This window comes from Protopterus annectens, chromosome 13.part0, assembly GCF_019279795.1.
Source record: "Protopterus annectens isolate FY-2018-M chromosome 13.part0, PAN1.0, whole genome shotgun sequence".
NCBI lineage: Eukaryota > Metazoa > Chordata > Ceratodontiformes > Protopteridae > Protopterus > Protopterus annectens.
In genome coordinates, this window is record NC_056747.1 from 1,309,490,570 (window position 1) to 1,309,502,897 (window position 12,328).

General features: G+C 41.0%; 1 protein-coding gene across 2 annotated transcripts in view; it reads right to left on the minus strand.

Moving 5' to 3' along the window:
- Positions 1-12,328, minus strand: part of MPP3 (MAGUK p55 scaffold protein 3) — a 1,051,423-nt gene that overhangs the window by 108,323 nt on the left and 930,772 nt on the right. For both annotated transcript variants that reach the window (XM_044055336.1, XM_044055335.1), the window contains one exon: positions 8,189-8,344. In XM_044055336.1, the coding sequence (XP_043911271.1) occupies positions 8,189-8,344 (156 nt within the window). The remainder of the gene's footprint in view (positions 1-8,188; positions 8,345-12,328) is intronic.

Genomic DNA, 12,328 nt, shown 5'->3' on the forward strand with positions numbered 1-12,328 from the left:
AGAATATTTAAGTAGGGAGGGTGGGGGGCACAGCCCCCCACATGCGAGGGGTGCAGGGGGGCTTGCCTGTAGGTTAGGTTTGTGTGTTTGTGTTTTGGGGGAAGGTGTGTGTATGTGTCTGTGTGTGGTGTATGTTATGTGTAGTTTTCGGTAGTTTGAATTTCGCGGTTTTGGTTTTTCGGTATTGCAGTGTTTCGGGTGTTTGGTTTCAGGATTTTGGGCATCGGGAGAATGAGTGTTCGGTATTTAGTAGTGGTTCCATATATATATATATATATATATATATATATATATATATATATATAGATATACATGTGGGTCTATCTGACATTGCCGACAGTCCAGAATGCCGACAACCATATGGCGGACACCGGCATCTCACTATAGTGCGGACTGGAAAGATTTCCATTCCTGCACTGTAGTGTGATCTCGGAGTTGGTATATTAAAGTTATGGGGGGGGCCCTCTGCCAGCAGTTGAAAGGAAATTTTATTTTACTTTTTCATGCTCTACTTACAATGTCGAGATTTCGAATGTTGGTCATATGGTGTCAGCCATATGGTTATCGGTGTTGGACAGGTTGACAGACGAGATCAGACAGGAGTCCCCATGGACTATGATGTTTGCAGATGACATTGTGATCTGTAGTGAGAGTAGGGAACAGGTGGAGGAGACCCCTGGAGAGATGGAGATATGCTCTAGAGAGAAGAGGAATGAAGGTCAGCAGGACTAAGACAGAATATATGAGTGTGAAAGAGAGGGTGGATAGAGGAATGGTGAGGATGCAAGGAGTAGAGGTGGCGAAGGTGGATGAGTTTAAATACTTGGGATCAATAGTTCAGAGTAATGGTGAGTGTGGAAGAGAGGTGAAGAAGAGAGTACAGGCAGGATGGAGTGGGTGGAGAAGAGTGTCAGGAGTGATTTGTGACAGACGAGTACCAGTAAGAGTGAAAGGGAAGGTCTACAAGAGGGTAGTGAGACCAGCTATGTTATATGGGTTGTAGACAGTGGCGTTGACAAAAAGGCAGGAGTTACAGCTGAATGTGGCAGAGTTAAAGATGTTAAGATTTGCACTGGGTGTGACAAGGGTGGACAGGATTAGGAATAAGTATATTAGAGGGTCAGCCCAGGTTGGAAGGTTTGGAGACAAAGCCATACAGGCAAGATTACGTTGGTTTAGAGATGTGCTGAGGAGGGATGCTGAGTATATTGGGAAAAAGATGCTAAGGATGAAGCTACCAGGTAACAGGAAAAAAGGAAGGCCTAAGATAAGGTTTATGGATGTGGTGAGAGAGGATATGCAGGTAGTTGGTGGGTTGGTGTGACAGAGCAAGATGCAGAGGACAGGAAGATATGGAAACAGATGATCCGCTGTGGTGACCCCTAACGGGAACAGCCAAAAGATGATGATATATATATATATATATATATATATATATATATATATATATATATGGTTCTACCTGACATAAACGAAACCCCAAAACACCGACAACGCAATCACCGAAACCACATAACCGACAGTACAAAAACACGAAACCCCACATGCCCGACAATGAAATAACCGACGGTACACAAACACGAAACCTCATACACTGCACACACTACAATCACAACAATCAACAAACAAAACACATTCCCTGTCCAAAAACCACATACACAACACAAGCACACCAAAATCCCTACAAACCCACACATACACAACTACCTACAACCCTAACCCAAACCCTAACCCTAAGGTCCGTCACTACGCACACTTACCTGACCGCTCCTAACCCTAACTCACTTATCCGCCCTAACCCAAACACAATCACTACCGCACTTACCTGACCGCTCCTAACCTTAACTCACTTATCCTGCCCCTAACTCAAACACAATCACTACCGCACACTTACCTCACCCGCTTCCTAACCCTAACTCACTTATCCCCCTAACCCAAACACAATCACTACCGCACTTACCTGACCGCTCCTAACCCTAACTCACTTATCCCCTAACCCAAACACAATCACTACCGCACAATTTCATTCAGCCTTACCTGCACATTGACGTTCTTATGAGCCGTCGACTTTAACTACTTTCGGCGTTTTCAGATTTCGCGCTTCTGAGGCTTCAAATTTTTCTGTCGGTGTTCTCTGCTGTCGGTGAACTAAGGTAGAACCATATATATATATATATATATATATATATATATATATATATATATATATATATATATGTATATACCAACTCCGAGATTGCACTACAGTGAGAAAAAGGGTATATTCTCCAGTCCCCACCATTCTATGATATCCATTCAAATGCTTCAATTATTTTGGAAAGTCGAACATATGGTCTCGATCATATGAAGTCTCAGTTTCCGAAAACCCGATCATGTGACATAAACCCATTAATAGGAGCTAATGCTCTCTTTCACTTGCTTTTCAGCTTGGTGGCTGCTTTCTGTGTGAGATTCTGTTACAGCAGGATCTGGAAATTTGAGATTCTGTTACAGCAGGATCTGGAAATTTCTCCTACCCCACTGCTGGTATACATTTAATAAGCAGAGTGTATGGGGAACAGGGGAGCTTGTCCAACTGCAATTTTTTTTTTGTAATTTGATCATTTTAGAGTCACTCTAATATGATCTTTTTGTTTGCCTTTTGAAGCTTTTGATATTTGATAATATAATCATACACACACACACACACACACACACACACGAAACATAAACACTCTTAGTGACCTACTACCAGTATTTTAAGAAAAATAGTTTCCAAGGTGACCTGATGGCAGATTTTAAAATTATTTCTGAAAGTTTGTGTGTGTGCCATTTTAACTCTGCAAACATTGTGTGTAACATTCCTAAAGGCAATGGCATATTCTTTAACTTGAAGAGGAATGGAAAAAAAGGTGCAGTTTAGATAATGTTCTATGAAGTCTCACCAAATCTCATAACATTTTCTAACTGAAATTCTCCCTGGCAGAGAGTGCAGATATCACTTCCTGTACTGCGGCAGGCAATATTATTCGCCTATCATTGAGTATAATGCCCCCTTTGTCACATATCTGACCAGACACATGCAACAGTTGGAACACCTACAAATGTTCCTTATCAGGACAATCCAGGGTATAAACACACTGTCCTATGTGGATCACCTTAGAGCCCTATGTTTATACTCTGTTTCCTGTGATCTATGCCTGGCATACAAGGCATCCTTGCATCCAGCTCTAATGCACCTTTTGTACATCTGCAAAATGAACAGCATCAGAGCTACTAGATTCAAGAATTTAAATTCTGCTTGTGACATAAATAAGAAATGATGGCGAAACAGATATGTGTTTCAGAGGACCCCATGCTCTGGAACAGGCTCCCCTTGTGAAGCACAGTCCATCCCTAACCCTATTTAAGCATAACCTTGACCAATGGATGAGAAATAGGAAATTCATGCTGGGTCTGGCCCCCATGTCTCTGATAAACAGAGGCAGATAATAATGCCCAAATTAACATAGCCCCCCCCCCCCCACAGATAACATATCCTCTAGAAACTTCCTAACATACCTCCTCCTAATAAATGCCCATGATACAAATGGACACAGCTGGGTTGAATTGCATGGCTACTCTTATAAAGGCCCTGGTGGTAGTTAGCCTACTATATAACCATTAACCTATGAAATTCTTCATTTGTTACTAATTTCTGAGATCAGTTGTGGTGCTGGAAAACAATGAGGGCACAGAGGGATCAAAGGGGGCTCGCAAAATTATTTTAGCTGAAACATGCTACACTTTTATAGCATCAGTTTTGTACCGTTTTTTCACTGCAGGCAGCTCAAAAGCAAGCACAGCTATAATGCAAGGATTAGCGATGGACTGACTGATGCATTTAAAGGACAACTCTGATACTAGAAGCACTGGGCTGCCTTCAGCCAACATAAAACAGAAGTAAATCATAATTTTCTTTTTCCTGGCATTAATTATGAGTGAGATAGGAAATGTTTATAGTATTACAGGCCATTCCTTTCCTGCTCACAGTTAAAGTACACAATGGGATGCAAGTGGTCAGTCCATGACTGTCGTGCTTACAACAGGACAGCTGACAGCCCTACCGAATGCAACATTTTAAGAGATAATGTAAAATTACTAACAGCACATACTGTATTTTTAAAATGCAATTACTTAATGTTGTTTCAACTAAATTTTTAGTGAGTTAAAAATCTTCACTTATAAGAACAGTTTTAAGACCACAGGATCATAGGATGATACTAGGCTATTTTCCCTGAGACCCTTATAAGCCTAGCCAAGAGTTTAGCCCATGTTTAGGCAAGTCAGCACCCAAAGCCCATGTCCAGCAAGGATACAGGTGGAATCTCAGGGGTGTATTTTCTGTTTCCCATCCAGTTATCCAGGTTGCGCTTGAAAAGGGATAATGAGGTACTCTGCTTGACGTGGAGAGGGAGTCTATTCCACAGATCGGGGAGGCTTTGGGACACAAATCTATCCCGTCAACAACTCCTACTGATGTCATAAACCAGGTTGAGGTTGCGAGTGCAGGTTACTCGAGTGGAGCTTGACTTGCGGATATGCAGCATTCCCATCAAAGCGGGGTCTGAGATTGCTTTGTATGCCAGACACAGGTCACCTCTGAGAAGTCTGTATGAAACTGAGTAGAGGGACAGGGCTTTAATCCTATCTGTGAAGGGTAGATGTTTGAGGCCCTGGATTCTTCTGGTGAGGAACCTCTGTGGTCTCTCCAGCTGCTGCATGTGCTTTGCGAGGTACATGTCGAAGGGGGCACTATACTCAATAACTGGCATTATAAGGGAAGAATACAGGGATGTTATGACCTCTTTGTGTATGAGGTGGACCATGTAGAAAGCTTTCTGTACAATGGAAGCAACATAGTGGTCAAAAGTCAGGTTGCTATCAACCTCGGTGCCCAAATTCCTCACGACTGGTTGTGTGCTTAGGACTTTGTTACTAATGTGATATGTGGGGATGTCACTCTCACCAAAGGGGATGATGATGCATTTTTTGAATTCAGCTTTAGGCCATGTTTCTGACAACAGTCATTTGTTTGGGTGAGACCCTCTTGGGGAACGTCCACATCACTTGGTGAATGGATGAATGCGCCCAGCTTGCAGTCATCTGCAAACTTGGTCAGCCATAGCCCACTGGTTTTAGCCTACACCTCAGAGAAGTATATCCTGAATAACAGGGGCCATAAGACTGATTCCTGGGGTACGCCACTTGCTACGGGTCAACTGCTTGCGGTGGCTTCCTCTACTTTGATTAAGTGGGTTCTATCAGTGACCCAGTTTGCTACCCATCTGGTAATATATGGATTGATGCCTACTTGAGAGAGTTTATGTATTATGTCCGAGTGGGGAATAATGTCAAAGGCTTTGGCCAGGTCAAGGTAGGCAGTGTGCACAGTCTTCCCCTCGACCATAGCTTTGGTGACTTTCTCAAAGAAGATGACCAGATTTAACAGACATGACCTCCCCTTGACAAAGCCAAACTATGTGGGGTCAAGTGTTTGGGGGCTGCCAATGTCCCTGTTAATGAGGTCCATGATAATCCATTCCATGGCCTTGCAGATCAGGCTAGTTAGGCTGATGGGTCTATAATTTCCCGGATCAGTGGATGCTGCACCTTTGTGTAAAGGGATGACAGTAGCTGCCCTCCACTTGGCTGGGGCAAAGCCTGTACTCAGGCTTTGGTTGAATAGGGTGACTAATGCTGCTGCAAAATCATGCCTGAGTTCATGTTGGATGCAGCCTGGGATGTTATCAGGTCCCATGGAGGCTGTATTTTTCACCTTTGAGAGGGCAGTGATGACCTGTTCCCTAGAGATAAGGGAAGGGGGGCAGGTACTGAGGATGTCCTGATTTACTGATGTGGGGGAGAGAGGGGTGAAGTTTTTGATGAATTTGTCAGCCAGTAGGTTGGCTATATCTATAGCATTTATGTATGTGGTGTCCTTGACCACCAGTTCTGAGTAGATCTGGGTGCATCCTTTGAGATTGTGGACATATGTGAAGAAGGCCTTATGACTGTCTCTAGTAGATATGGCCAATTTGGACTCGAAGTTGGCTTTAGAGGATTTCACTAGTGCTCTTATTTGCTTGTTCAGACTAAGGAGAGATTGCTTCCAATTGGGCACCTGCTCCTTCTTGATCTTTATATAAATGCTCGTATAGCACTTTGGTGTAGATTTGGACATTGGTGTCAGTTCCTACAGAGGGGGAAGGGGCTGTGAAACAGTTTATACCATCCCTCAGGAGGTTGTAATCAACTTTGGAGAAGTTTTTTTTTGTTTGACCTTAGCTAGAGGGGGTCAGGGGAGATGCTGACTTTGGAAGTGACTGCTTTAAGGTCGCACCTTAGCAGGGAGGATGATACTGTAGGGATGCTGCAGTAGTTAGTCATGTTGGTTAATACCAAGTCATTTCCTTATTTCCAGTTAAATAAGTATACATTTGCAAATATAAACATATAGTTTTCTGAGTCTGTGTAGCCAAACTAGTACCATACAGGCGTAAATGCCTACATTCTCTATTGCTATCATTAAATTTTTAGCTGCTTGTGTAACATTTGGATATGAAGTTAAGAAATAGTTACAATCAAAATGAATGCAATTGGAAGATATTTGACATTGATCATTAATTTTTCAAACTGACTGTAATGTGTTATATCACTGCTTGCATACAGCATTCTGATCAGGTCATCAATTAAACCCTTATTTGTTGCGTCTATGATAAATGGTTTCCAAAAAAATTCAACCGGAGACCAAATTTGACTACACTTGTTAGGGTGTTTGAAAGTCAACTAGAGGCTTAAGCAAGATTCAAACCTGCAACCCTTGGTATCTTAAGCCAGAACTTTAATGCTATGCTATCAGGCCACCTCAAGAGGCAGCCTTTGTGAAATACATTCAGAGGATTACATTCAGAGGATTATAACAAACAGAATTTATGATTGTCGATCTAATTACACTTCTTTACACTAAATGGAGCTTCTGGTAAAGGTCAGGTTTATTTCCTCTGTTTTTTGCAAAGGTTGTGATGCCGAAGCAAATTTACCAACTCCCAGTCCCTGAAGAAGCAGAGCTGAATATGAAAGTAGTACCATTCCTAGGCCTTTCTTCTTATAAGTTAGATTAGAAGTGTTATTTTCTGTACTGTTTACATCACAGTGACACTAAGGGACAATAAGCATACTGTGCAGTGTATGTTCCACTCCCTCACCGTCACATATTGCAGGACTGACACCATTTTGTAGTTTTTCATCTTTTACTGTTGTTTTTGACTGTGACAAGATTAATTGTAATAACCACATTATTAATGTCTTTGAGAAATGACTTCAAGAAATTCACCTCAACAACAACAAAGGCTTGGTAAAGCTGTTCAGGTGGTATAGAGGGATAAAGCTATGACTATGCCCCAGATGACGCATGTTAGTTTAACAGCTTGGGTGACTGGCAGAGCAGCAGGGAGGGATGGATTTACCCATCATTCCAAATAGTGGAGCAGCCCTCGTATGTGTGTCGATGAGTGCAGGGGAGGAGGGTACAAAAAATGAGAAGATCATACATTGATATATACACATATATATATATATATATATATATATATATATATATAGAGAGAGAGAGAAAACACACAACTAGAAGACGGACAGTGGACCCCCCCCCCCCGGATTCCCTTAGGTTCATTGCTGACCTTGGTGTAAACTGAGGCATTGGACTGGGGTGAACTGCAGTGCTGGTAGACCCAGCGTAGGATGTGGGGCACTGGATTTACTGTCAGAATGACAGTAAGAAGGGCAGTAGCTGTTAACAAGTCCAGGGCACAGGATTAGATTTTTCCATGTCCATTTGCCTTCTGTGTGATTTTCGCCAAGTCATTTACTCAGGCAGCACTCTGGGGTCACTCCTGCAAAGGAGCACTTGTGTTCACTTGATTTACACAGCTAACAAATCAATCAAATAAAATGCAGCTTAACTCATTTTTTGAATATAACAATGCTGTTCATTCTATTGTGGTACAATAACAGTGAGTTCATATGTCAGCTTGTCTTTTCCTAGAAAGAAATAAACTGCAGAATATTCTTCACTTCTCCAAGTTAATATGATGACATGCAGTAATCAATTAACTTACTAAGCTCATTCAGTACAAGTGAAAACACGTACTGGTGCTACAGTGCTTACCAATCAAAACAACTAATCTCTGCTTCTCTTTGGGTTGGTGTTGGTACTTGGTGACTTCCTCATATGTCAGAAACTCAGCTGTTTCACTCTGTTCACTTTGTCTTGAGTCATTTTGCCTGTCCCGTCTGCTTAACAGAAAGCTTCTCCTCAGTCCAGCTGAAATAAACAAAATTTATATTAAACATTGTCTAGAGTTCATATTTTAAATGTAGTTGAGCTATACACTCACACACACACACACACACACACACACACACACACACACACATATATATATATAAATATATATATGGGTCTACTTCAAATTAACGAAAGCCCATATGAACGAATTTCCCGTTACCAAGACGAATTAGCTGAAACCACATAAGACCAGAAATTTAAAAGTATGAATCTCAAGTGAAAGTGCTCCCAGGATGTCTCAGATCAATCCATCACTCTGTTCTGTTCCAGCACTATGTCTTTCTATAAGAACGTACCTCACAGACCAGTCTGCACTGAAGTGGGGATAGCCGCCATTTTTACAGGTAACATGGTAATGTGATAAGGAAAAAGACTGCAATTATTTTTTATCCTTTGTTTTTGCAGGGAGGTAAGCCCATATGCACCCCCCCATGTGGGCCCCCCCCACAAATTAAATACACCAACTCCGACCGAGATTGCACTATCTTAAGGAAAAGGGCATGTTTATATCTATTTCTAAACTGCTGCGACTGGCTACACATCAGTAACATATTTTCACTTATATGGGATTCATACTTTTACATTTCCAGCCTTATGTGGTTTCAGCTAATTCATCTCAGTAATGTGTGATTCATTCATATGGGCTTCTGTTAATCTGAAGTAGTCCCATATATATCATATATTATGTATATCATTTCACTGAAGGTAGCTTTGACTGAAAAAAAAAATGGTAAAAAAAAAAAATGACTGAAAGTATATTAAACTGAAAAGCCATTTCATTGAAAGCATTCTACACAAAATGCACACCACAAAAAGTTTTCTTTCACCCCCCCTCCCACACCCCCCTTAATTATATATTCTAATTCCATAGTTACACACCAGTGGAGAAAATTAAAAATACTATAGAAGGTGACTCAGTGCTAGTGCACAAACACAAACTTGTACAAATCTGGGGGTACAACATGACAGTGGGAATTATTGATCCACTCAAAATCTTCTAAATTATGCCACCTAAGAACTCCCATTTGCAAAAACTACACCAGAAATACCATCTATAGATCTCTACACTTTCAATAAAATGAGTTTTCAGTCAACTGTGTCAGTCATTTTTTCGACCAGTCAGTTAAAGCTAACTTCAGTGAAAATATTATCACCCCCTATAACAATCTACTAATTCAGACTAGCAAAATTAATAACACAGCCGGTGATTCTCTCTTTGCAAACTCTGTAAGTAGATCCTGGAACTCACTTCCAGCTGATATTACCTTACTTTCCACCTTAGGTCAATTTAAAACTAGACTCAAACAACATTTGTCACTTAGCTGGCTATGTCAATGTATCAAGCCTGGCTAACTCGAATGTGTAAAAATCTGTTAACCAGTTTACTGTGTAATTTAATTTAATCCTGACTTGTGCTCAGGACTAACTGTAACCTGTGGAACTTGTTTAACTTGTTTACTTATGTAATCTCTGTAAATAGTCTGTTTGTAATATGTAATGCTGGTATTATGTAATGCTGTATCTGCTTACCCTTGGAGCTTTTCTCCCCAGGCCTCCGCTGAAAATGGACATGCATCCAGTCGGACTATCCCGGTCAACAAATGTAAAATAAAATAAATAAATATCTATACACATAGTTGATTTCTATTAAAAGGTATATAGGAATATATATATTTTTTCACATATCATCTTATGATTGAAAAGCAATAAATAAACAGCCTGGTATGCCTCCTGACACACTGTTTGTATTTTGTTTTAAGGAGACTGGAAATGTATATACTGCAAAAACTACACCCTACTGCTGTTACATCGTAGACAAACCGATATAAATTAAGAAAAATAGGCATACGCATTTGCAATAAGAATAACCCCAGATCTGTTAATAGAACCCAAACAATGTATTTCACATTCTGATGAACAGTTTATGGGATGTAACAGACTGTGAGCTGGGGCACTGTTGATAGCAAAAACAGGACTCCATTTCCACAAAAGAGGAAACAGGATGAAGTAAACAGGGTTGGCTTTGGTGAACTGGCACCCTCTTCAGTTTCTTCCTGCAATCATTCATTCATTCAACACATCATAACTAGGCAGGACTGGTCTTTGATAACTTTAGAGAAAAGTACTGCATTAACCTAGTGGACGCTAGGGCCCCCAGAAGCCCTTGAGGTTCTAGGTGCTCTGGGTTGCATGTTGCAGTTTTTTAAACAACCTATTCATCCAATGATGGCCTGAACAAAAAATAGCTAATAAAAGAAATTTAGTCTGACTCTTCAACATTGCTTTTTACTGCATTGTTTCAAGTCAATATTATAACTATACAGGAAATAAATGCATTAATCTGGAGTGGATCCCAGATTCCATGTGTTGGGGGATACTATATGCTCAGAGGTGCATTTCGGAGATTTTTAAGAAACCTTTATCGTCCAGTGATGGTCTGACCAAAAAAATCAGAATTAAGGAAAGAAAAGTCAGTGCTACTCTTTAATTTTGCCTTTTCCTGCATTCTTTCAGCAGCCCCTTACTGACCATGACTACAATGCAATAACTGCATTAAGCCAGGGGTCTGCAGGTCACTAAAGTAAAGAAATGTACTATGTTTGCTTTTCTGCTATTTATTTATTTGATGGAATTAAGTGGGTTTGGTGGGGATTTGAAGCTTGCCAGTGTATCATTTTGGAGTAGGTAGTTTGTCTTAAAATTTGTCTAAAGGTACCTTGGGTAGAAGGGATCTCTGGTTTAAATTTTATTTTGAAGGAGAAGAGTTTATGGTCAGACCTAATAAGCAATGAAGATATGCAAGGGATGGTGCAAGATGCTCCCATATTAGTAAGGACAAGATCTAAGATGTTAATCCCCTTAGTGGGTACTCTTGAATAATTGTTCCAGACAGTGTGTGCTGTAGAATAACTACCATGGCAGGGCTAGCTACCCAGTGGTGTAAACCTTGGCTCTAGATGATTGTCACAGATGAAGTGACATCCCGGCTGCATATGCAAAAATGAATTGTGGATGGATGGATTTGTATTGACAAAGTCCAGGAATCTCTGTGCTTGTGTACAAATTTATTTATTTTATTTAACATTTGTTTACCAGGAAAGTCTGACTTGGAACAAAGCCAATTTTCAGCAGAGGTCCGGGGAGAAATGCTCCAGACATGTCTTTGTAATGTGGGAGGAAACTGGAGTACCCGGAGGAAACCCACACAAACACAGGGAGGACATGCAGGCTCTGCAGAGAAGGTACCCCAGCCGTGAATTGAACTGGACAGCCTCTTGCTGTGAGGCAACAACACTATCGCTGCGCCACCGTGGCATTCAGTGCGCAGTCCAAGGGTGATATTATTTTCACAGTCTATAGTTAGATTAGATCACCTAGGAAAATGGTATTGGGTTTAATACTGAGCGATTCCAGTTCTGTTAGATAGGTGTTGTCGCTTTCTTGGGTCATAGATGGAGTTCTACAGCTAGCTGATATATGATAAGGGATGTTTCTGATGGTTATTTGGACATGAAGAAGCTCTAGTGCACCATGCTGCTTTACCAATCATGATGTCAGTCTCTTCTGAATGAAGACTGCCACACCTCCACCTTTCTTCCCCCTCCTGGTCAGTAGCTTGCCTAAAGCTGTGGAAAGAATTATAGCCTTGCACAGATGGCTGTCTTTGCCGTTTTAAACCATGTCTCATTAAATGGACAGATGTCTACATCCTCCAGGGTAAGAAGGGCGTGTACGGAATGGAGTTCATTGCTTAGGCTTCTTAGAATTGTTCAGTAACACCTTCATATTTTTCTTTGCTTGTATCATTATGTTGGTAAGTTTATCAGGATAGCACTGCCTAAAAAAGCACTATCAAGCTGGACATTATCTTTGCCAATAATGGAATCCCTAGTGGGAACAGACACTAACCATCCATGGCAAAGCAGTGTGGTCATTCAATCATATCCTCCCAGGCTGACA